At 44.1% G+C, this 27,252-nt stretch overlaps 1 protein-coding gene across 4 annotated transcripts in view; it reads right to left on the reverse strand.

The window, feature by feature from the left end:
• USO1 (USO1 vesicle transport factor) overlaps positions 1–27,252 on the reverse strand; it is an 81,340-nt gene that overhangs the window by 52,012 nt on the left and 2,076 nt on the right. For 2 of the 4 annotated variants that reach the window (XM_040418102.1, XM_040418104.1), the window contains exons 2-14: positions 20,433–20,519; positions 18,872–18,936; positions 17,721–17,794; positions 15,920–15,931; positions 13,158–13,255; positions 12,020–12,122; positions 11,087–11,142; positions 6,032–6,152; positions 5,177–5,355; positions 3,602–3,742; positions 2,023–2,111; positions 1,567–1,721; positions 245–450 (exon numbers count right to left, since the gene is read on the reverse strand). In XM_040418102.1, coding sequence (XP_040274036.1) covers positions 245–450; positions 1,567–1,721; positions 2,023–2,111; positions 3,602–3,742; positions 5,177–5,355; positions 6,032–6,152; positions 11,087–11,142; positions 12,020–12,122; positions 13,158–13,255; positions 15,920–15,931; positions 17,721–17,794; positions 18,872–18,936; positions 20,433–20,519 — 1,386 coding nt within the window. The remainder of the gene's footprint in view (positions 1–244; positions 451–1,566; positions 1,722–2,022; positions 2,112–3,601; positions 3,743–5,176; positions 5,356–6,031; positions 6,153–11,086; positions 11,143–12,019; positions 12,123–13,157; positions 13,256–15,919; positions 15,932–17,720; positions 17,795–18,871; positions 18,937–20,432; positions 20,520–27,252) is intronic. The other 2 variants (XM_040418103.1, XM_040418105.1) reach the window with 1 other exon arrangement.

Below are 27,252 nucleotides of genomic sequence, written 5' to 3' on the forward strand. Positions count from 1 at the left end.
AAATCCCTCTAAAAACTGAATCTACAGGGAGTGTATGAAAAAGTGTCTGACTTCAGGGGTCAGAAAGGCGCAAAGTATTAGTGTGCAAATCTAGGGTCAGCACCACACGGCTTTCCTAAATACTGATCTCTACTTCAGATGGACTGTCCAACTGCCTTCAGATGAATCACTAGAACGAATATGATCATACTGTTAGTAGAAGTACTGCTTCAGATGATTTCAGATGCCATGGGAATGCTCATACCTGTGCCAAGATGTTGGTACACTGCTGAAGTAGAGATACCGGTGGATTGCCAATACTGGTCGCCAGCTGGACTCTGAGCAATTGCTCTTTCTGCGTAGGATTCTCTAACAATGCATGAGCCAAGGCCACGGCGGCACACCAGTTTGAGAGAGAATCTGTGGAAAAGAGACCTCCGCAGAGTAGCTGTCCGGCTGACAGTGAAGTGGCTGTGAAAAGAGACAGACGTTAATATGCAACCATCTGTTCCCTGTAGCAGTTCATGTCATGGTTAGAATAACCATAACCAGCAGATTTTTAGGATTTCACCTTTGCACTAGATAAAATATAACCATAAGAAACTAAGCCCACTAAGAAAGCAACCGATTATTGTCAAATGAGTCTAAAATATGAAACGGACCCTGGTTTACACAAACTATTCAGCACTGGGCAAAGCGCACCTCACGCCTTCCCAAATTCATAAGGTGGCTTTCTATCCATCCAGGCAATTATTCTGGATAGATAGATGGATAGAGTAGATAGATCGATAGATATGAGATAGATAGATAGATAACGTGGATATGATATGATGCAAATGTCTTAATGGTGGGATCTGACCAATGTTACAGCAATCCAAAACCTAAGCATACAGATGCCAGGTCTTGTTGAGCCTATGAGCCCTGAATATTCATGAGCTCCTGATTTTCTCAGCCCTGTGCGGCTAATTCAGATGGAAAAATCTAAAATCTGTCAATCAGTGGTGGCTGGGGGGAGTTAACGGAGAAAGCCAGAAGCTCATGAATATCAGGACTCACAGGCATGCATTAAAACCTAGATGCATAAAACTGGTGACAGATTCCCTTTAAAGGGAATCTGTCAGCAGTTTTCTGCTGCCCTCACTTTTAAATCCTTACAGCTCCAGCACATGCCAATAACTCCCCATATTCATGAGCTAAAGGCTATTCCCGCACACCTGCCTCTGATTGACAGTTTATTTCCCCTAGGAATCAGCAGCGGGTGGGCGGGGAAAGCCGGGAGCTCATGAAGATGGGGACTCATCCGCATGCGCTGATTTTGACAAAATGGCTGGGTGAATTAGAGAAAGTGACCCAGCATTTTGCTAAGGGGATCTGTCACTAGATCATGTTGCCCTTCTTGAGGACACCATAAAACTGGTGACAGATTCCCTTTAATGTATGAGCTGTCACTTCCGCTTCTCTGGATCTGTGAGCCCCACAGTCTTTTGTAGCATATCCAGAAGTCTATTATATGATGCGCCATGAAGTAAACTGCTGCTTCAGGGAAGGGTCAATTATCCAGAAAGAAATGCACAAAAGAGGCTCTACCATCAATCGTTGAAGGGAGGAGAGTGGCTACAATTTCTCCTTGACCCTTCTGGTTCTTGTAAAGGAAGCACTGGAAACAGTAAAGAACGGCACATCTCAGGACAAACGGCTGCCTTTCATTCACCATGGACATTAGAAGCACCACAATGGCAGGCCTTCAGGGAAACAAGAGGAAGAAACAAGAAATCAGAAGCATGTGAAGGCAGATAGTAACACAATATCTAACCGGGCTCCCTGCCAGGCGGAGGTCTCTGCCTAGCATAGTGATGAGAAGCACGGTACGTCACCGCGACCGTATCCGGCACGATGCAGCTCAAGGCAAGGGGAGCCTCGGAGCAAGGAAACGCGGACTGTGTAGTGATGGCGGGTCAGCCAACGTGTTCTTATCTTAGAAAGACTCTTAAAGGTCACCTCTTTATGTGCCAAGCAGAAAGACTAATCACAACGTAAGATTACCTTGGAGGATTTGATGGAGCATTTACAGATGCAAAGTAGTCCTGATTAACTTGGCTGCCTCTGATGACCTCCGAGACGGTGTTTATGGTCTTTTGAAGGCAATGGAAGATATCAATGCTCAGTTTAAATGTGAAAAGTCAGCAAAAATAAATAAATCACTGCACAATATATGTAATGACTTATCAATAGGGTTCATTTCTGCATAATACAGAAAGCACAGCTCAGGCAGAGATGATTGTATGGACCTGATTCATTGTAGCAAACCAGCAGCGATGAGAAGTATTGGGTTTGTACGGTTTTCAGCCTCTGGATGGTAACAATGCTTGCATTCAATGGCAATAGTGAAGACATGTAACACACAGTGAGGGTCCATTCACACGTCCGTATGTGTTTTGCAGATCCGCAAATTGCGGATCCGAAAAACACGGGCACCGGCAATGTGCGTTCCGCATTTTGCGGACCGCACATTGCCGGCACTCTCATAGAAAATGCCTTTTCTTGTCCGCAATTGCGGACAAGAATAGGACATGTTCTATTTTTTGCTGGAACGGAAGTGCGGATGCGGACAGCACATCCCGGCCCTATTGAAAATGAATGGGTCCGCCGCACCTGTTCTGCAAAATTGCGGAACGGATGAGGACCCATTTTGCGGACGTGTGAATGGACCCTAAAGATGTTATCACTAAAACTGGCTCCCCTGGTGATGAGGTCAAGAGGAATGAAAGGAATTGAAGACCCCCATTTCAGTCATCCGTGTAGGTCCCAGTAATCTTATATTCATCACTTTTTCTGAGTCAGGTGATAAATGTCATTATTTTAGGCTTCATTTACATAATTGTTGCTGCCATTCTTCCACTTTCCTACTAATACCTTCATGTCTGTGGAGGCCTTATTAAGCTGCCCATACACATTAGATGTGTATCGGTTGAACCCAATGAAATGGTCTTCGATGTGTACGGTGGCTTCCCGATTCTCCCCCGACAGCTAATGTTAAGATAAGAATCGGCATTTTGGATTTCAGAGCCTGATCCTTTCATTAGTAGGGACATAAGTCCCGCCAGGAGGCTGACAGCAGCTTTCTCTCCTCTCCCATTCACGCTCAACCAAGCATGAGTATGTGTGGGAGGGTAGGAAAGACATCTAGCGGCTGAAAAAGTGGTTTGCTGACTGCTATCTCATGTGTATAGTCAGCTTAAAGGGATATTCCAAGATTTAATACTGATGGCCTATCCTCAGAATAGACCATCAATAGCCGATCTGACTCCCGGCACCCCCAATGTTCTGCAGTAGCTCTGGCATCAGAAGTCGGCGCCGTAACTACACCGCTCCGTCCATTGAGAAGTGCATGCAGCTGGTTACTGCACAATGGAGGGAGCTGCAGCTAGTATGAAACAGTTGATCGACTTAGGTGGAGGGTGTCAGACCCGCACCGATCAAATATTGATGGCCTATCCAGAGGATACAACATCAATATTAAAATCCTGGAACATCACTTTAAAGCACAACAGCAAAAATGAGTCTGAGACTAAAGCGTGCCTCTTTTAGTCAGATCAAGACGTCTATGTGTGAAGATACTTACTTCTGTTAAAATGTCAGCAGGGACCCCTGTCGCCATCAGGATGATGCAGAGCTGCTGCAGCAAACCGCACTGATACATGAACTTCTGGCAACTGCTAGTGGCCCCTGGAGGATTCCCTGGAGATACCAGGACCCTTACAAGCTGCAAAAGGGAAAATATCAAATTACTGGTCAAATTTTGTAAACCTCCACACTTAACATAAACAGGTGCTCCGACTTCCACCACTTTTGTGGAGGCTGACAGCTCATATAAGATAAGTCCAGTATCATCTGTAAGTGCCCCAGGACAGGGATCATGTGTCTCCCTATATAAATGGCACAGCGATCACTGTACTTCTACTGTTGGGCCCCCACTGATCAGACCCTTCTACCTATCCTGCGCACAGGTGAAATCCTGAGACATGAGCCAGATCATCAGACACTTGATTATCAGATTTTTACATAAAAAAAGCTCCTGAATGTATGACATTTTTGAGTATTATTATTGATATTATTTCATCCTTATGGATTAATCAAATTTGGGACTTTTTCTTGTTTAACCTTCTTAAAGGGATATTCTAGGAAATGGCATTGCTTTATGATAGGGGGACGGTGGGACAGATTGTGAGTTTGAAGGGGGTGCATCTCTGATTTGTACTGTGTCACCCAGTGTACAGAGAACTGCAGCATGGGGGCACCTACAGTTTCCAGCGCAGTCAGGTCTGCTGTGTACAAAAAAAACATTTAAAAAATCTGAGAAGTGATGCCTTCCTTCTTGGGAGGGAGGGGGGGGGCTTTCAGAGGTTGGACCGCCACAAATTATACAGTGATGGCATATTTTAGTGATCTTATAAACTGATGTTCTCTATACATTCTATTACATACTATCTCCATACATACTATTGAACACCTGCCCATCTCTGCGCTTTTTGGCTTTATCCTATAGCAGGGATGGCCAACCTGAGGCTCTCCAGCTGTTGCAAAACTACAATTCCCAGCATGCATGCCCATACTGCCTACAGCAGGGCATGGTGGGAGTTGTAGTTTTACAACAGCTGGAGGGCCGCAGGTTGGCCATCCCTGTCCTACAGCAAGGGCAATGCTCCTTATTACCAGTATATCTGTCGCTTTATTTTGCATGTATTTCTTGTGTACGCTATGAATGGAGAAACCCCCATGTTTTATGGTGCTTTGCACTGACTGGATTTTAACAATCTTTTTGATGTATTACTATAACGTGATATTTGGGCATGTCTTACGTGGTCTAGCACCTTCTTGAACAAGTATACTGGTTTCATTGTGTGAGGTGTTACAAGTGCGGGGACCCCTGTTATTGAGATCGTCGAGGGTTCAAGCAGTCTGATCAGCTACTTGTCCCCTATTCTGTGGATAAGGGATAACTGTTAAACATGGCACAACCCCTTTAATGCTAGACAACTACAAGGAAAGTTCACTAGGTCCTTATAAAACCATCAACCATTAGCCAAGCACATCTTCCCTCCAGCTGGTGATAACGTGGGCACAGAGGATGTGCACAAACAAGACAAAATGGAGGAATACCCAGCCACCCATGGCATACATTAACTAGCATTAATACCTGCAGCATCAAATGAAGATTTGTTACTTTCTGGGCAGACCAGCCTGAGTTGTCATCCCTCACTTCAAACCATGGCTTCATACGCTGGATGTAGGAGCCCTCTTTAAAGAAGTTTTGATTGGAGTTGTTATTCTTCAGGAGATTTTGGAGCAGCAGGAGGCAATCTTCAACTACAATACCTATGCAACAAACAGTACAAGAAAATCCTCTACTAACAATCATCAAAAAGCATAATGAATGCCGATAACATACATCCTAGTGAAGTGTCAACTACAAGGTAAAGTAACTGCTCTGAGACTCCATTTTGTGTCACCCCCCTGTGGTTGACAATGAAGTGAAGGGAAACCAAAGTCTCTCTATCATTCGCATCCATCTGCCTGCCCTGTGGAAATCTCGCACCCTTCAGTATTCCGCGCCTGCGCAAAATACCGAACGGTGCAAGATTTCCCCAGGACACGCAGAAGGATGCGAACGATGCCTGGCCCTGTCAATCAACACTTGGAAGGCATGACTTGAGGTGGTAGACAGGAGCCTCTAGGTGCAGGAGCAACGCCCCCCCCCCCCCGCTCCTAAAAGTGAGAATTATACAGTAAGGGGGGCACGGATAATCACTAGAATAGCAGAGGTAGGTGCAGATGACATTAGCACATCGCTAATGTCAGCCAGTTTAATACTGAAAATTCTAGTGACAGAAATCCTTTAAGAATAAAAGGGGCAGAGTTCTGAAAACCGTTTAGCAGAACGGTTCTCTTCCTTGCAACCAGTCACTGCACAGCTTTCATTTCAGATTCTGCCCTATGATTGGTTGCTATGTGCCCCAAATCCTTGGCTGACTATATGACTGCCCACACTTACCACCGTCGCTGTTTCCTTCTTCAGTTATGATGTCAAGGAGTCTCTCAAAAGCATTTTCAAAAGCTACAATTTTCTGTATGGCGGCATTGCTTTTTGTCAATTGCTGTAGTAACAGAAGGCCCTGTAGTACAAAACAGATTGCTGAGCAAGCCCATGTCAGGTTATCACTGACAGCGTATTATTATAACGGACACGAAAAGTCAGCGCTATTATTACATGGAGGCTCAGCACAGGTAACAGGGTAACACAACAGAATTTACTTAAAGGGGCAGTGTAATGATACTGATGAGCTATCCTCAGGATGGGTCATTAATATCAGATCAGCAGGGGTCCGGCGCTCAGCACTCCTGGCGGTCCGCTGTTTGAAGGGGTCACAAAGCTGGTTTACCTGCACACAGTCGGGCAGGGTCATTATTACTTACTTTTTCATTCCCTTTAATTACACTGTGCCGCCTTGCAAAAGAGATAATGCACAGGTAAACTGTGAAAAGAAAGCATCAAGATCCCTTCAAACAACTGATCGGCGGGGTGCTGGGAGTTGGACCCCCACCAATCTGATACTGATGATGTACCATGAGGATAGGTCATCAACATTACTTCACTCTACAACCCCTTTAAAAGGATGCACATTGTGAACAAAAATACTCATTAAAGGGGTTGTCTCACTTCAGCAAGTTGCATTTATCATGTAGATAAAGTTGATTCAAGCCACTTACTTAGTTATTGTTATTGTCCATATTTCCCCCTTTGCTGGCTGGATTAATTTTTCCATCACATTATACACTCCTCGTTTCCATGGTTACGACCACCCTGCAATACAGAATTGGTGGCCGTGCTTACACACTATAGAAAAAAAGCACTGGCTTCTCTGGTAGCCGTGATCATAGGAGCACCCATAGGCCAGCGCTTTTTCCTATAGTGCGCAAGCACGCCCACCAATGCTGGATTGAAGGGTGGTCATAACCATGGAAACGAGCATGTATAATGTGATGAGTATATAATAAGTTAATAAGTATAATATATAATGAGTTTAGCCAGAAATGCATTGATTACTCTTACCGGTAATCCAGGAGCCCATGACAGCACCTATGAGAGATCCTCCCCCTTCCGGACAGGAAACAGGAACTTCCCAGATCTTTAAAAGGGTCCTCTGTACTCCACTGCTCAGTTTGTGACAAGATTCCTAGGACCGCCAAAACACCTATACACAGTGAAACTTAAGACCTCATACATAAATATCTTAAATATATGCCATTCAGCATATCTCCTCTTTAAGATAACTTCTATGAAACTAAATATATGTATAATTTTTTATTTTTTTTTGGGAGGGGAATAATGTAGGTGCTGTCATGGGCTCATGGAAAACAGATTATCGGTAAGAGTAATCAATGTATTTCCATTACGCCCCATGACAGCACCTGCGAGAGATTAGACTAGATAATTTTAGGGTGGGACTACCACCTGCAGCACCTTTCTCCCAAAGGACAGGTCCTAAGCAGACAATAAGTCCAATCTGTAATGTTTGTAAAACGTGGTCGGAGAGCTCCAGGTTGCAGCTCTACAAATTTGGTCAATGGTGGCACACCCCTTCTCTGCCCAAGATGATGCCACTGCTCTCGTATAATGGGCCGAGAATCCCGTAGAAACCTGGAGACCTGCCAGAGAATAGGCTAAGCCTATTGTCTTCATAATCCATCTGGCTAAAGTGCGACTGGTAACTTTTAACCCTCTGTTTACACCCTGGAACTGAACGAAAAGTTGAGAGGCTTTCCTACACTCCCTTGTTGACTCTAAGTATCTACAGACACATCTCCTCACATCAAGTGTATGAAATGTCTCCTCATCTTCGCTTTTGGGATTTTGACAAAAAGAGAGGAGAACTATTTCCTGGGATCTATGAAAATCCGAGACAACCTTTAAACACTATCCTATTATCTTCCAGTACCAAGGTATAAGGTGGAGAGGCGGATAAGGCGGAAAGCTCCCCCACTCGTCTAGCAGATGTAACAGCCACCAGAAATGCAGTCTTGTAAGACAACATTCTCAAGGAAATACACTCTGTGGGCTCAAATGGACTTTTGGTTAACCTAGAAAGTACTATATTAAGATCCCAAGGAGCTGTCTTGGCCTTAACAGAAGGGAATAAGTTGGATGACGCTTTAATAAACCTCTTAATCCAGGGATGGGTAGCAAACCTGAAGTCAAATAGTGCAGAGGGCAGAAATCTGGACTTTTAGAGTGCTAGGTTTTAATTTTTTGTTAAGACCCTCCTGTAGAAAATCTAAAATGAATGGAATATTTGGTGGCGATACCAGAACTAGGCCTGACCCAGCAAATTGAACAAAGGTCTTCCAAACCCTAAAATAAATGTTAGAGGTAACCTCCTTTCTACTACCTAGTAGAGTTTCTACCGCTTGTTCTGACAGAGCCCTGGCCTTAAAGAACTCCCCCTCAAAATCCAGGCCGTTAAGTGTAAACTTCTTTACTTCCGGATGACGTAGAGGGCCCTGATACAGCAAGTCCCCAGCAGTGTCCAGGGATCCGAAAGAGATAACCTCGTTAACCAGGCAAACCCTACTCTTTTCAGCCAGAATGGAGCTATTCAGATCACAGTTGCCTCCTTCCTCCCGATCTTCTGAATTACCCTGAGTAATAGGCAGAGAGGGTGAAAAGCATAAACCAGCTTTGGTTAATGTTGATTTAAAGCAGTGATTTTTAATCTTTTTTGGTGGAAGCTTTTTGAAATCTAGGCGGTATCCTTCCTTTAAAATATTTTTTAATCCAGGCACTTGTGATATTTTGCCAGGCTTGAGAAAATAAAGAAAGACGACCGCCCACCTGAAGTCTGGCGTCATTGCTGAGACACATTTGGAGTTTGAGGTTTGGATTTGAACAACAAACCCTTTGATTTGCTACTTCTCCAGTCCCCAAAGCCAATTCTTTTCTCTCCACCCCGAAATGGCTTTTTTTTGTTTGGGAAAAGCTGGTACTGGAAATCCCTTATTTCTATCCGACGCCTTGTGCAGTATGTCATCCAATGCTGACCCGAACAAGAAATTTCCCTGGCAAGGGAGGGCACATAATTTAGATTTGGATGCCACATCACCCTTCCATCCCTTCAACCAGAGGGATCTCCTGGCAGAGTTAGATAATGCAGCTGCTCTAGCCGATAACCTTAGTGCATCCGCCGAGGCGTCTGAAATAAAATCTACTGCCTTTAGCATGGTAGGTATCGCCTCCAGTAGTTTGTTCTCTTGGGGTCTTATTCACAATATGTCATTCTAATTCTCCTAACCAGACTTTAAGCGATCTGGTCACTGAGGTCGTTGAGATATTAGGCTTAAAAGACAACGTGGATGCCTCCAGGTGTCCGCTCTCTTATCCATCAGATCTTTAAGGGATCCTAGATCTTCAAATGGAAGTGCTGATCTTTTATTCACTTTTGCTACCGGGGTGTCTACCCTAGGGACATCCTGTCAGGCCACAATTTCTTCATCATTAAATGTGTATTTTCTTTTAACAGCTCTAGGGATAAAGAACTTTTTATCCGGTTTGTCCCATTCACGTTTAACTAGTTCTTTAATGCAATCCTGAATGGGGAATACTCTTGCTTTTCTTGGTCTCAGACTCTCAAAAATTACTTTTTGTCTGGATCTAGACTCTTTCTCTTCCTCTACCTCCATTGTGGACCTCACTGCTTTTAGTAATAAATCTGTATCCTCCACTTTGAACAGTGGCCTCCCCGCAATATTTTCAGATGAAGAATCCGAGCTTGTAATTGCTCCTTCTTCCTCTGAATCAGACTCAGTAGTGTCACATTCAATCACCTGAGTTTTCCTATGTTTGGAGGAACCTGGAAGTGACGTTTTACATTTTTCCACAGAGGAACGAACCTCCATTTTGACTAAATCCTGAATATTCTGGAGTAAGGATGGGGATTCTTCCGCTACCAATTTAACCAGACAGGGTTGACAACAAGCTTTGGGGGTAAGGCTACTTTCACACTGGTGTTTTGGTTTCCATTTGTTCCATTCAGTGCGCTTTTGCGTGCATTCAAGGAGTAGGGAAAGAAGATCTGGCCGCTTGATCAAAGCCTGCTGCTGTGCTGCTGCTTCTTTCCATGCTGGCTGTCCGGCGTCCCGTCTTCAAAAAGGCTGCGCACCCCCCAACATGTTTCTTGGCCCCTCCCCTTCCTGTTCAGGTCACTTCCCGTGCGCCCGGAACAGGCCTGCCAATAACCACGAGGAGAGGACGACTTCTCCCCCTCTTCGCAGACCGAAGGGTACGAGGTGGCCACCAGGGATCCCCCCATGGCATAATCTAGAGGGAACGACCAGGCTTTACAGTGGCTCCTAGTGGAGACTTACGCCATCCAGTACCTCCACTAGGCCTAAGGTAATTACCCTAGAGGTACTGCAACCCCCTAATAGACCTGGGAAAGAACCATCCCCTGTCCTACGGACAAGAAACAGGAAGAAACTGAGCAGTGGAGTACAGAGGACACTTTTAAAGATCTGGGAAGTTCCTGTTTCCTGTCCGGAAGGGGGAGGATCTCTCACAGTTGCTGTCATGGGGCATAATGGAAAATAAAGCAATATGGACAATCACAATACATTAGTAAGTGCCTTGTATTAACTTTGTCTACATGATAAATGCCACTTACTGAAGTGAGACAATCCCTTTAAAGTTCACGTGACCACCACAGCAAATCACTGCTCTCCAGTAGTCATGTACCAATGATGCACTTGACCACTGCAGGGCCAGAAGGGATGAGAGCGATTGGATTATTATAAGTGTTCTTCATTTCATACATCTATCTAGCAGTTTAAAAAATAAAACTTTAAATAGGGAACAAATAATATAAACAAGTTGTTTGAAGGTATATCAGTGCTTCCCAAAAGACACAGAAACCATAAAAACTGTACTCCAAGAAAATGTGGACTATCAAAAACCAGTACAAAACAGTGTGGTCCTGGAGACACCTCCAGTTAGCTATGCCTCAGGATAGCGGGACAGAAGTCTGGATCCAGAATGGCTGTTTAGTCTTTGACTTACGTCGTTACGGATAACTTCTCTAGAGTCATCAAGCAAATCCATAAGCCTGGAAACACCTGGGGAAAAAAAAACATCATACAATTTGAAAATACATTAAATAACATTGGTCACAAATCAAGATTTATTATGCGATACCTATAAACAAGTTGAACAATCGCTACTGATGTATTTCTCTTCAGCCCTTAAATTTGAACTTTGGGTGCTATTAAAGAACATCAGCATGATCAACCCTATTAAACCAGGTAGAGTTGATCATGCTGAATACTATTATACCATTCTCTTGTCTCTAGGGTCAATAGCTGCAGCGATACATAACTTTTTATATTTATGCAAATTTTCTACTTTGAGCAACAAGGGGCTGGCCATAGGGCTTGGAGCACCGCTAATGGTACGCCCTTGCGCTCTGTGCACTCCACTTTCCCTTTTGACTGATAGGGCTAGAACTCTTATCTAGCCCTGTGTGCCGACTCCTGTCCCTACCGACAAAAGGAGGGTATCACTTTACTTAGGATGGTCAACTCTACCTGATTTAACAGGGTTGATCATGCTGACAGAAGCTCTTTATGTTAATGCAATTAAACTCACTATAGAGCTTTGTTTCACAATTAATGGTAGTGTGCCACACGTCAAAACTGTGAATGTTATACCATGAATTGCTGCGGTGTGGTTATTGGTCATACTTTTTTTTTTTTTTTTTTTTTTAACAAATGAAACATGTGGAACCTGCACAGCCAATAATCGCATCTCAAAATCGCAGCAATTTGTGGTTAGCACAATACCGCAACGTGTGAACCCAGCTTTAGGGTATCACATTGATGGTGGAATTTAAAGAGGTCTCTCATAGTGACAAGTTATCTCTGAATCATATCTAGGCCGTTGTAGATTGCATATAAGATGGCGATTTCAAGATTCAGTGAAGCAGATGTCACTTACCCATAGGGCTAACCAAAATAATCTGCTGAACTTGAGGTCCCTGCTGTTTCATAAGACTTGTGAGTAGTTTTACAGCCGGCCAACGTACATGGAAATCAAATTCCTGCAAAAGCAATTGAAGAAAAGATGAATGGTGTGTGTGTTTTGATAGAAGAAAACAAAGATATTAGCTGCGGTAAATCCCTGAATGTGCCTGGTTAGGACACAAATAAGGCATACAACATGGCATTCAGCGATTTTCAGATGATTTTTACAAGTACTGTTTATGCTGGAAATAACAGCTGCTTTTTTAGCCTGTAGAAGGGCTAGCTTGCCTGTCTGCCTGTGTCTAACCCTGTGCTGTGTACAAGACAGAAGTGGTGAAAAACTCTTCCATCTAGGTAACTAGGAGCAGCACACTATATGTGTAGGGTCTGCTCTCCTGAATGTAGATGCCCAACGGCATAGGTAGGTTTAGCGTGCCTGACTGAGACCACCTTGGCGCAGGTAGGCGGGTTCAGATATGTTTTGATCAAAATATATTGGCAGAGAGTCTCAGATTTTATCATATCAGAATGAGGGCTCAGTTTATATATAATGTTTGCATCTATTGTGTTAGTGCATTATTTTCCGTGATTTTTTCCTCCCCAGTCCTTGCCAGCAGAGGACATGACACTCGGCCACGAATTGCTTGGGCAGCTGGCTATGGTGCACACTCAAAATGTACCATGGGGTGGGCTTTAGACGTGAATATTTACAGTAGGTGGCACTTATCCAGTTAAAGCTGACTGGGATTATGAATGCTGCATTATAATTTAATAATACAATGATAAGGAGGCAATGCAGGCAGTAAAGAATGTTATGGACAGTGGAGAGAACAGCTGCGGGGAGTTTGTATGTCTCGGACATGATGAATTGAGATCTATTGACCACCATTGCTAACATAGATCCCAGATTGTAGTGTTCAGAACACTAGTCACTTTCATTCACATCATGCGAAAGATTAAGAGCCGAGATCTAACCTGGGCAGAATAACCAACCTGGATAGAAAACTTATGAACTGAGGCCTGACCAAGTAGCATAAAATAACATTTAGTGGCGACTTAGGCTTTAGCTACGGATATAACTAGATTTCAAATTTCTCTTTACGAAGACTAACCTCTAAAATAGACAGTATCATTGTGACGTTCTCCTGTTTGATGAACATTTCTGTGAACTGGACTCCCAGATCATCTGTCTGAACTTGCTGGTTCTCTTCTGTCAAATGAATCAGGAAAAGTATTAGGAGGAAAATGGCAGATCTTGGTATTTCACACAAGAAACGTTAGTGGTTCTATAAATACATTATTCTTCTCCTAGAAAATACCTTTGAGAGGTTATCCCCCAAAATGAATTGACATATTCGATGACATCACACACCAGCATGTGAATTTTATCAGTGTACACACTATAAAAAAGCTCTGTGTGAAGATTACAGTATTGTTTTACTGTGCTATGCAATAGTCTTTGGCTTCTCTGCTTGTCAAGCGACCAGACACAGTAACATACTCTGCTTCCCTGACAAGCAGAGACGAACTAGCACCCGCAAAATAATTCCCATCTTCTCTGCTTGTCACAGAAGTGAAGTGTGTTCTATGTTAGTTAGTGAAGGTAACAGGACTTAACAAGCAGCAGAACAAGCCCCCCTGGAACTGTGGCGCTGATGGGTTGACAAGATAGAGGGGCATTCAATAAAAGGTAAAACTTCACCCAGAGACATTTGGTTTCATTTAAATCTGATATTTAGAAATGGAATGCATGGGATAATGCCTGGACTGGAGATAAGTGTCTGCATTTTTTTTTTTTTATTGTACTTATTTTGTAAAAGCACCAAGTCTCCTATACATTGTGCTTCTCTTCTTCCTCACATGGTTTTGGGAAGTAGACAGACACAGTTTTAGCTCCCAGTAGAGCTGGGCGATATGGCCTAAAATCTATATCGCAATATAATTTGAAGCATGTACGATATAACGATATATCGCGATATATTATTTTCTTCTGTATGTATACCAATGACTTGGCCATCACCATCCATGTCCCCCAGCCAGCGCCATCAGCCCCATGCCATTTGCCATCATCCATGTCCCCCAGCCCCATGCCATTGCCTTTTGCCATCATCAAGCTTGAAAAAGGCTACTATGTAGCCGAAACGTTACTGTTTTTGGACCTTTTGTACCGTCTCATGCACCACTTGTGAATAAACCTTGTTGGATTGGAGATGCTGCCATCACCTTCATTTTAAATATTAGTCACATTGACCCCTATGGATCTGGTGGGGCCTTGGATTGGCTGATGCATTCCTAAAGTTCCACGCAAAGGTACTGTTGTGCTGCTCTATATAATACATTGTCAATCCTGTGGATAGTTCATCAGTAGTAAACTCCCAGAAAACCCCTTTTAAGATTAGAAAGAAAGGTCTGCTTTTTTTTTTTCTCATAAAAAGTGCCACTCATGTCCACAAGCAGTGTCTGGTATTGCATTCACCTAAAGGAGATTTTCGTCATTATCACATCGATAGGGGTCCAACTTCCATCACACCCCGCCAATCACCTGTTTGACGAGGCTGTGGCACTCTGGTCTCTTCCTAGGCCAGTGACGTCACGTTCATCTGTCACATGGTCTAGGTGTAGCTCAGTCCCATTCAAGTGAATATAGCTGAGCTGCAATACCAAGCACAGCCGCTATCCAATGGTCGGCGCACAAGTTCACCAAGAACAATAAATGGCCTCAGATAACAGCTATACATTGCAATGATCCCAACCGGAGGTCAGGAAGTATCTGTTAGGGTTAAAACAGAAATAAGCAGCATACCGTGGGGTGAGTAGTGTACATCAGACCCCTGTAAATTGGAGGCTCATATCTAGAAGTTGTGCTCGTATCAGAATCGCAAAAAGTTGTATGGGATGCAGCCGCAGTCACACGAACTTCAAGGATAGGTGCCCAGTCTTCCAAGGTGATATGTAGAGTTGAGAATGATGGACTGCCAGGCGCAAAGGACCACATGAACTGTAGTGCGATCAATGGATTCTTTTTATTGCAAACAAAATGCAATAAAAAGAATCTATTGATCGCATGACAGTTGATGTGGTCCTTTGTGCCTGGCAGTCCATCATTCTCAAATCTACATTGCAATGAGGCTTAAAGGGATTCTGTCACCTCGTTTTAGCTTATAGAGCTGCTAGATCGCCGCTAGCATGTCGGCAATATACCGGTCCTATAGGGCTGTGTGCTTTTATTGTGCTTAAAAAATGATATATATATATATATATATATATGTAAATGACCCTGGTAAGGTGCCCAAGGGGCTGTACTAACCTTCTTGGTGCCCAGCCACGCCCCCTGTGAAAGAGCCCAGCACCGCCTGCATCCTCCGAGTCTCCTCCTTTCTTCACAGTTAGATTGCCGTGATCTCGCGATGCGCAGTTTCTTCCCTGAGGCTGATGCCAGCACAGGGAAGGAACACTATACCGGCACTGCGCATCGCGAGATTACGGCGATCTAAATGTGAGCAAGAAGGAGATTCGGAGGACGCAGGGGGCGTGGCTGGGCTCCAAGAAGGTTCCTACAGCCTGTTGAGCTCCTTACCAGGGTAATTTACATATCTATAAAATTATTTTTTAAACACAATAAAAGGACACAGCTATATGGGACCGGTATATTGCGGACATGCTAGCAGCGATCTAGCCGTGCATGTCCGCAGCTCTATAGGGTAAAAAGAGGTGACAGAATCCCTTTAAAAGGTTTTGGTTTTTTAATGGATTAGTTCAGTAAGGGTCTACATGGAAGTGGAAGAGTAACACAAGACAAAGCTAAACCAACACCAGGGTGGTTAGAGGAAAAGCAGGGTGAGGACTACAACACCATGCAGACACTAAATTTTACCTTCAGATTCGGCTGCAAAGACATGAAAGAAAGAAAGATGATAAGTTTACAAAACAGGAAGGCTACAATTAACAATTTAACACATCCAGTGGTGACTGTAGCATGCCATGTTAATAAAGCAACATTTTATCATATACCACACACTGCGATAATATTAACTGCGACAAATCAATGTCAGCCATGGTGCCGTAGCGGTGGGCATGCGTGTGAGGTCACCAACAGAAGCAGCCTGTCTGTTTGCCAGAAGCAATGTGTTCTTAGGTGGTAGTTCACCTGTATTTCTGGGAAGGAGGCTCCATGAAGGGAATCGATCAACTGCATGAATAATTTGGTACAGGAGTGGTGGGGGAAACATAAGGGAGCAAAATCAGAGTAGTAGGACGTAAATGGCCAATTCCTGAATATTAACATCAATCAAAAACTAATATAAATTATTGGCTGCATCTATGGGCATTTCCTGGGCGTCAGGACTGACAAGGGAATTCTCCATGTAGCATCTTCTACCAGTTGACCACTGTGACCTGTACATGGTAGGATGTATCCTCTTCCCTTGTCCTATTACGCCTTAATATAAATTATAGGCCTTAAAAGATGCACTTTGTGCTAAAAGAACTCACTAAAGACTCTACCCTGCTGCAGTTCCTTAAGACGAATCACTGTCTAAGGCCTCCACCTATTGGAAACGTTAGGATTTGTGTCCCTAAGCCAAGAAACAATGGGAAGAAAATGGGGAAAAGTCAGCATGGGCAGGGTCCACTCCAACATGGTCTATGCGGAGATACCTGCTCAGCCTGCTGACTCTCCTCCGCTTCTTCTCTACTACGCACGTTCTGTCCCACTCAAAGGCAAATCAGGGAACAAGTCACCATCATTTTCCCAACGAGTGAGGACTCCAGCAAGGGGACTTCCATCTATTATATATCCTGAGGTATGCAAGTGAAATCAGCAGCATATTCCAAGCCCATACAATATTAGATTATAGGGAGCACAGCAGCTGAGGTCTTGGTTCCTCAGACATATCACAAAAAGAATCAGACTACAGCACTTCATACAGGATAGGCACTAACTGTAGCGTGAACAGAGGTGCCTAGAAAGAAAAGTAAAGATTTAACCTATTTAGAGCCAGACGTCAGTTACATGTTTCAGCCCAAGTTCAGACTCCGTTCATAGGCGTGATACTGGACCAAGTCTAATATTTTTGACTTATTTGTTGGATTTGGTTATCTTTATCTACTATTAGGACTTGTGGAAAAATCTGATGTAGTTTTAGATCATATTTAGAAAATTCTGAAGGGTTCACAAACTTTTCAGCACCACTCTACTAGTGTAGAGCTGGCCATACACATTATACATTTGCTGGTTACACTAACGTGTCTCGAGGAGCTCTCAACTCTCCTCCAACAGATATTGGGGGAGACCAGGATTGGGTGAAATGAATATTTTCCCTGATCCTTTTGCTCTCCTGTGAGATAAGCCACCACCGGAATGGTCTAGAAGAGGCTTTATCTGGTCCTCCCATACAATACAAATAAATATTCGGCCAAGTCGAAGCCAGGAGAGCTATTGAACGTGTAAGAAAGAATAAGATAGGCATAATGTATACAAAGCCATCAATGTAGGAAAAAAACTTCTGGCTCTATGACAGACAGGCGCTTTCTGTTAGATAAATAATGTAAAAAAAAATAATTTAAAATCATTTCTGTGGATGATGGTAGTGTTATTTGAGAAACCTTAACTCAAAACCATAACTACTAATGAAAAGTGAGTTATATAGATGATGTAGGCGAGACCCATGACTTACCTGCCTCTTCCACATCATTGGATATGACGTTGTATAGAGTATCCAGAGCATAGCCAATAATTTCTGAATCAGCACTGAAAGATAACATGCAATCTGATCAGATAATCCTCTTCACATGTAAGGCCTTGCTCACATTGTTTTGGTGTCATTTTTCCATCTATGCAGCTGGGTCCCAAAGAGAGGTGAATAAGAAGTCTTGGCTTTATACTTTCCTCTCTCAAGGATCCACTCTTCTCTCCATGGGAGAACAGAAGTCACACATGGACAGGTAGATATTTCACTGAACTTAGGGTACATTCACATGACGGTGAAAAAAATGTCAACAGACAGTCAGCTTTTAACAGACTTTATTTCCCCCACTGATGCCTTTTTGAGAAACGGACGTTAAAAACAGTCCCCTTCAATTGTATGGGGGCTGTTGGTCACAGGAAACGGTAGATAGAACATGTTCTATTTTTTAGCTTCCGTTATTTACTAGCTGTCATAGAAACCGCTGTGTGAATAACCCCATAGACTACCTTTGCTTTCAAAATGGACGTGTGGCCATTTTTCGTGTGAATGTAGACTTAGATGTTGACCAGGACTGACCCCTTTAAAGTGGTTATCCCACAGAGTTAAAACTTGTTTTTTTTACTCACTGAAAATGGGCCAATTGGACAGAACATTAGTCAATCAGAACATAGTGGCCTCTACTAGTGATTGGGGGAAGACCATGTTGGGTATGAACAATAGTTGGATTGTTGGGTGTTTCAATAATTACTGTTATAGCAAAACTGAATGTTCAAATGGCCTGAAAGCATATCAGCTACATTTCTGAGATCAAATACAATGGAAAAGAGCAGAGATCTAGAGTGGAGCTAACAGAAAGTGACTCAACACATCTTGTGTTACATCAGCAACAATCCTGCACCCTCAGCTATAGCTACTGATTGATAGATCAACACTTCAGCCCAAGAAGACGTGTCCTAGGGGGTTACCCTGCACACACCTGACTTCCCCCTGTGAGCGCATAAAAGTACATGGTGTAGCCCACGGGGACCAAGAAGTCACTTGATAATTTCTACATTAGAAGAAATGCCACCAAAAGCTTGAACTTGATGGACCTAGGTCTTTTCTCAACTCTCCAAAGCATTGGAAGAAGTGTCTCTTACCGGTCAGTCTGTAATACGTTCAGCAGATGGTCCATGGCCTGAGTGCCCACTTCAAGACGATATTTCTGCTCAAAGAAAGGAACACAGATTTTAAATTTTTTTTGGGTTGTCTTTGAACAATGGGCCTTGTTCATCAAGACTGTCAAAAAGAAAAACTGTCTTGGTTGCCCTTAACAACAGTTGAAAGCAGAGCTCTGATTGGATTAGACAATTTTGATAAAGCTGCCCTTATCTGTAAGGCTACTTTCACACTAGCGTTGTTTTAATCCGGCGTTCAATTCCGACACCGGAACTGCCCGCCGGATCCGGAAAAACGTGTGAAAACGGATTACATTTGAATCCTGATCAGGATTTTGATCACAATGAAAAAATGCATTGGAAAAAACGGATCCGCCATTTAGGGACTTTAACTTTTTTTTCACATTTTTCGGGTTTAACATGCAAAAGCCGGATCCGTTTTGACTGAACACACAGTGCCAGATCCGGCGTTAATGCAAGTCAATGGGAAAAAGGCCTGATCCGGCGTTCAGTCAAAGTGTTCAGGCTTTTTGGCCGGAGGTAAAAATACTGCATGCTACGTTTTTCTGAAAAGCCTGATCAGTCAAAAAGACTGAACTGAAGACATCCTGATGCATCCTGAAGGACTGACTCTCCATTCAGAATGCATGGGGATAAAACTGATCAGTTCTTTTCCGGATTTGAGTCCCTAGGACGGAACTCAGCGCCGGAAAAGAAAAACGCTAGTGTGAAAGTACCCTAAATGTGTCAAACATTGCAAAGGCGCATTCACACTGCAGTGTACATGAGTCTACTGTTACCCTCGCGTTTTGGCTTTCTCTAACAAGCGGTCCAAAATGGATCAGTTTGCATTCTGAATGGAAAAGGATCCGCTCAGAATACATCAGTTTGCATCAGTTCAGTCTCCGTTCCGCTTCTATTAGTTCCTCCTCCATTACGCTTTGGGGACAGCCACCAAAACACTGCTTGCAGGGTTTTGGTGTCCGTCTGATGAAACAGAGCCAAACGGATCACAATGTAAGTCAATGGGGACGGGTCCGTTTTCACTGACACAATCTGGCACAATAGAAAACGGATCCGTCCTCAATTGACTTTCAATGGTGTTCAAGACGGATCCGTCTTGGCTATGTTAAAGATAATACAAACGGATCCGTTCTGAACGAATGCAGACGTTTGTATTATCTGAACGGATCCGTCCATGAAAGTAGTGTGAAAGTAGCCTTAGGCGTAAGCATCGGGAAAGCTCCAGGCATGTATATCAAACATATCCACAGGCCCTCACTCAACCAATAGAGGCTACAAGAGTGTTCCGTTGGTCTCTGGGGGCCACTAAGTGCCTACAGCTGACGGATGCCACTGTTCACCTATGCACTGACACCCTTTGAAGACATTCTTGAGAGGTAAACGTCAGGAAAACCAATGTAAACCATAGATGGACACTTCAAATGCAGTGTGAATGCAATAATTTACATTGTGAGATTTTCTATCTGTATAGAAACCAGCGCACAACCAAATAAATCCACGCGCTCAGTCAGTAACAGACCTTGGACAAGGATTTGAGGGCTCGTACGGCATCTCTTCGGTCGTCAAGTAAGGTCGATGAAGCAACTCTGTCACAAAGCTTTTGGATCTGGAAAGGGAAGACGGGGGATAATTAACATATTTCTAAAGAAAAAAAAATAACTCGATTTACCAATCCTATCTAGGCTGTGTAGACCTGCACCACATTTATCACAGTGGATCAGGCTGGATGATGTGGTGCAGGGATAGATACTTTTCTCTGACTCAATACCAACTATCGGTTGGCTTATTTCAAGAGATTTTTCTGCCAGAACTGTGACATAATTTGGCGAAAAATGGCATATCATAGGCCAGCCCTCTTTCATATAAAAACTCCATCCCTTTTCGCTAAGGCCCAAACCCTTGCTGCACAGTATGTAGAACTGTACAGTCTAGAGAAGATGTCCATAAACTACACCTTGGACACTGAGTGATTGGGCATCAACTTGGCAAATGAGGTTCAATGTGGATAAATGTAAAGTTATGCATCTTGGTAGTAATAATCTCTGTGCTTTATATGTCCTAGGTGATGTAGCACTGGGAGAGTCTCTTATAGAGAAGGATTTGGGTGTCCTCGTAGATCGTAGATTAAATTACAGCATACAATGTCAATCAGCTGCTTCTAAGACCACCAGGATATTGTCATGCATTAAACTAGTCATGGACTCGCGGGGCAGGGATGTAATATTACCACTTTACAAAGCGCTGGTGCGGCCTCATCTGAAATACGCAGTCCAGTTCTAGGCACCAGTACATAGAAAGGATGCACTGCAGCTGGAAAAAGTACAGAGGAGAGCGACTAAACTGATAAGGGACCTGGAGGGTCTTAGTAAAGGCCTCATGCACACGGCCGTGTTCCGCGGCCAAGAGCGGTCCGTGGTATGCCGGGCGGGATTCCTGTTGAGAGCAGGAGCGCACAACGTCATTGGTTGCTATGACGCCCTGTGCGCTTCATGCCGCCACTGCACTACAGTAATACACTCGTATTATGAAGAAAGATTAAAAGAGACGTCTAAGGGGGGACATGATTAACCTATACAAGTATATAAATGGGCCATACATGAATCTGTGGAATAGACTTCCTCAGGACGTGGTCACAGCAGGAACAGTGGACAGTTTAAAAAAGGGTTTAGGCTCCATTCACACATCCGCAATTGCGGAACGGAATTGCGGACCCATTCATTTCTATGGGGCCGCACAGCGGACCTGCACTTCCGAGTTCGCATTTCCGTTCCCCCCAAAAAAATAGAACATGCCCTATTCTTGCCCGCAATCGCGGACAAGAATAGGCATGTTCCATTACTGCCAGCAATGTGCGGTCCGCAAAATGCGGAACACACATTGCCGGTGTCCGTGATTTGCAGATCCGCAAAACACACATGGATGTGTGAATGGACCCTTAGACGAATTCTTAAAAGTAAATGACGGATTGCATACAAACACCATACTTTTTTGCTATCCAATAACAGGTCTTTTTTTCCGTGCCTCCCAATGACACACCGAAAAACTCAACCAATGACAACAAAAATCCACATTTTTTCCTATGTTTTCCTTGTTTCTGGAAAATGTAAAGAATTAATCCATCCAAAAAAAAAATTATATTAGGTTTGCATACATTTTTGCAATAGACCCAGTTTCTTTTAAAACAGATTCCCTGCTGGAAATAAAAAAAAAAAACATGAGGTGACTTTACTTGTTCCACCTTCCCTTTTTCTATTTTTTGATATCTTGCCCCTGTAATTCAAGTCACCTCTCCTGATTTGGTCAGTCTTGGGAAACTCTACAACCTATTATATTTGAGACCATTTAGCGTCCTTTCACACCGTGCTGACCCACAATACAGTCGACCGATGTTCACTGGTTTAAGGCTACTTTCACATCAGCGTTAGTAAGGGTCCAGCAGGCTGTTCTGGCAAGGGAACAGCCTGCCAGATCCGTATAAGCGCTAGCCCATGTGTGCCATCGGAAGTCTGCTCTGGCCCCATTCACTATAATGTGGACGGGCCGGAGGTCCGGCCGCAGCACAACAAACGGACAAAAACTGTAGCCGGACCCTGCTAACACTAATGTGAAAGTAGCCTAAGCTCCATTTAAAAGAAAGAAATCAACATTATCATGTATGGGTACAAACAAGCGTATTAATCTTGCAACTGGTCTACCCTCCAAATGAAGCTGCAATGAAGAACGGATAAGTACCTACCTGCAAGATCCAGCCAGCCAGGCTTTATTTAGCTGGCTGCAGGGTGATGTGATGTCAACAACGCGTGACCGCCGCAGCCAATCACTGGCCTCTTGGGAGTGCACCACTGAGGCTGGCTCTTGTCGACATCACATCACCACTGCAACTGGCTAAATAGAGCCCAGCCGGGAGAACTGGAGTGGCGGCACAGAATCTGGCAGGTAAGTACTTGCCTGATCTTCATTGAAGCTTGATCAGGAGCGTTGTCTGGTTCCATTGTCACGGTTTAACGTATATAGTTTGCATTAGTTCAATCAGTCCACAAGTATTTGCTGACCACTGGGCATGCTTACACGGGGCAAAGATTGGGAACAAACAATCGTAGGTAGACCTGATCCCCAATCATCAATGGGCCTTTACTCTGACAAGACTCTCCACGTTGTGGTCACTTTCATCCTCTCAATACTTTGTTACCATACTTGCCCTTTACATTCCATGAACCTGGACAATCTTGAGGATGAGCTCTTTCATCACAAGGCCCCCCCATGTTCAGTAATTTATATATATAGGACCATTGGCATGTGACAGCTGCTAGATCAGCTGCCAGGAACAGTTGCCAGCCATGAAAAGCTTGAAAGCTCAAAGATGCACAACTTTTTTCTTTTACCATCCTTCAGGAACATGAAAGTTGCAACCAAACTTTCACGAGAGGGTCACTCATCAAAATATCATGGATGGAATAAAGTAAGTGCTCTTGGATGTCTCTGTATCTCCCACAGGAGAGGTTGACCAGGATTTTAAGAAGCCTAAGGCCTCTTTCTCATGGGCGTTGCGGGAAAATGTGCGGGTGCGTTGCAGGAACACCCGCGATTTTTCCGCACGAGTGCAAAACATTGTAATGTGTTTTGCACTCGCGTGAGAAAAATTGCGCGTGTTTGGTACCCAAACCCGAACTTCTTCACAGAAGTTCGGGCTTGGGATCGGTGTTCTGTAGATTGTATTATTTCCCCTTATAACATGGTTATAAGGGAAAATAATAGCATTATGAATACAGAATGCATAGTAAAATAGCGCTGGAGGGGTTAAAAAAAAATATATATATAATTTAACTCACCTTAGTCCACTTGATCGCGATGCCCGGCATCTCCTTCTGTCTTCATCTGATCTCTGTGCAGCAACAGGACCTTTGGTGACGTCATTCCGGTCATCACATGATCCATCACCATGGTAAAAGATCATGTGATGTATCATGTGATGATCGGAGTGACGTCACCAAAGGTCCTTTACCTGTAAAATGCTCACCACAGGTCCTGTTCAGCAAAGGAGACAGAAGGAGATGCCGGGCCGCGATCAAGTGGACTAAGGTGAGTTAAATTTTTTTTTTTTTTTTTTTTAACCCCTCCAGCGATGTTTTACTGTGCATTCTGTATTCAGAATGCTATTATTTTCCCTTATAACCATGTTATAAGTAAAAATAATAATGATCGGGTCTCCATCCCGATCGTCTCCTAGCAACCGTGCGTGAAAATCGCACCGCATCCGCACTTGCTTGCGGATGCTTGCGATTTTCACGCAACCCCATTCATTTCTATGGGGCCTGCGTTACGTGAAAAACGCACAAAGAAGAGCATGCTGCGATTTTCACGCAATGCACAAGTGATGCGTGAAAATCACCGCTCATGTGAACAGCCCCATAGAAATGAATGGGTCGGTATTCAGTGCGGGTGCAATGCGTTCCCCTCCCGCATCGCATCCGCGCGGAATACTCGCTCGAGTGAAAGGGGCCTAAGAGTATGAAATGAAAAATAAATTACCCATTCAAGCCCCTGACACTCCAGTGCTGAGGGTCTGGTGGTCTCCTCCAGGCCTGCAGCAATCATGTAATGTGCATGGTGTAACCAAATGCCTCAGTACTGATGCTTACATGTACAACACGCGACCACTGGGCGAGTAATTGACCGCGCCAGTCATGTCCAAGACGTATAGGACATTTTCGCTGCACAACTGTTGATGCGTTTTCGTCCAGCAAAGCTCCCTCTGCTCCAGCGCTGCTGCAGTGATGACGTGCCAGTATACCACATGTAACTGCTGCAGCGATGACGTGCCAGTATACCACATGTAACAGCTGCAGCGATGACGTGCCAGTATACCACATGTAACAGCTGCAGCGATGACGTGCCAGTATACCACATGTAACTGCTGCAGCGATGACGTGCCAGTATACCACATGTAACTGATGCAGCGATGACGTGCCAGTATACCACATGTAACTGCTGCAGTCTATCATTTCCCTGGGCAGTAGAAGGTACAAGACAACTGATGCCAGTGACTGGTTGCAGTGGTCACGTGCTGTATACAGACATGTCTCTGCTGCAGTCATGTAAACAAATCCTGGCCAGGAGGACTTGAAAGACCATGTTGGAGTGGACGGGATCGGGCCAGTAAGTATAAGTTTATTATTTTAACGTGCCAGCCAAAATAATCTCTTTATAGAGAAGCTCATTCGTGCCAACTGGTGGCATTTCCCAACAGAATAGTCTAATGGAATTGGCGTTTTCTTGTAAAAAAAAAAAAAAAGAACAGTATAATGTACTGTAAAAACTGTAGTATGAACATAGCACACACTGCAAGCCTCATGCATAAGACTATCCATGTTGCAGTCTGCAAACAGATCAGCAACATATGGATACCGACCGTGTGTATGCCGCAATTTGCTATTCTTTCAGCCAAACGGACAAGAACAGGACACGTTCTATAATTTGCGGTACAGCCACACAGATGCACACCCATAGAAATGAATGGGTCCGTGTGCAATCAGCAAAAAAAATGCTAAGCAGACAAGGACCCAAATCGTACACGTTTCTAATACATGTGCATTTCTAATTCTGCTCACCTACCTTACTTAGATCTGCGTAGTTGACCACTATCTGCACATCAGAATGGGATATCCTATGGATCAGTCCAGTGTAATGTATAACCAAATAAAGCTAAATCTGGCGTAAGTCACATGACCCAGGCACTCAGTTAGCATCAGTGTTACATGACACCGGGCACATCCATGGGACGAAGAAGTAGGACTATTTACATGGTTGCCTGTCTCCAGGTGATGTTGTCAATAAAGGTAACTAAAAAACAAACAAAAAAAAAAAAACACACACACAACACTCACACATTGAGGAAGATTTATCAAAAGTGCTGTAAAGGAAAGCTGGTTTAGTTGCCCATAGCAACCAATCACCTTTCATTTTTCAGAGCTCCTTTGGAAAATGGAATGAGGAATCCGATTGGTTGCTATGGGCAACTAAGCCAGTTCTACTTTACACCAGCTTGGATAAATCTCATCATAAATGTCATCTACCTCCTCTTGTGTCCCTGCGGATTGGAGTATGTCGAGCAGATCTTCCATCCCATGAAATTGAGGTTAACCATCATTGCAGTAAAGGTCCATTCACACGTCTGCAAGTGTTTCGGGGATGCGCAAAAGACGGACACCGGCCATGTGCGTTCTGCATTTTGCGGACCGCCCATGGCCGGCCCGGTGATTGAAATGCCTATTCTTGTCCGTGGCTCCGGACAAGAATAGGACATGCTCTATCTTTTTTGCGGGGCCGCGGAACTGAACTATGGATGCGGACAACACATGGTGTGCTGGTGTGCTGTCCGCATTTTTGGTGGCCCCATTTAAATGAATTGGTCTGCTCCTGTTCCGCAAAGATTAAAGATTCCACCTCATTGAGACCAATAATCCTGGAACAGATTCCTGAGGCCACCAGAAGCCGCTCCTCCAGGCTCGTCAATTGGACCTACTGGTTACGGACACTAATTTTTAACACATATTGTATTTTTATACCTTCTCCAGTTCTCCGGGTTTTGTATGTAGCCTGAACCTGTATAAATTGTGATCCCTGCTATGCTTTCAGGGTGTCTGATGAAGAAAGCAGCGTGCTTTCAAAACACGTTACACGAATAAAGCAACTCCGTGGTATCCTGTGCTCCTCAGTCCGCTTTTTTTGGACGTTTTTCTTATAAACATTCTGATGGTATCTTATCAACTAAGCTAGGCACACGCAAAGGTATAGTACAAGTGATGTCACCATTACCCCAGCGCATTAAATGACGTCTCACTTCTATATGCTACGTAAGGGCATATGAGCCTTGTAGAGATGGCCCCTGTCTAAGGTGTTATCCAAAGCCTAAAACATGCCCCCCAATGCCTGGGCTCCTCATATACATCATACTTACCTGCTCCCCGACACACATGTCGCTCCTGATCCCCACACAACCGCCACTTTATCTCCCTGTTGTGAGGATTAAAACATACGGCGACGGGGGGGGGGGGAAGCAGCCAATTGCAGGCCGCGACGGGAACGAGCCTCCCTAGTGTTACCTGCACCCCGGCACCCACGTCGCTCCTGATCCCCATACAACCGCCACTGCATCTCCCTGTAGCGAGGATTAAAACATACGGCGACAGGGGGAAGCAGCCAATAGCAGGCCAGGACGAGAACGAGCCTCCCTAGCGTTACCTGCGATGCTAGGGAGGCCCGTCCCAGTCACGGCCTGCTATTGGGTGCACCCCAGGTCACACGACTGCACATACGGTCTGTAAGGGGGCCATATGTCC

The sequence above is a fragment of the Bufo bufo genome, chromosome 2, assembly GCF_905171765.1.
Source record: "Bufo bufo chromosome 2, aBufBuf1.1, whole genome shotgun sequence".
Lineage (NCBI taxonomy): Eukaryota > Metazoa > Chordata > Amphibia > Anura > Bufonidae > Bufo > Bufo bufo.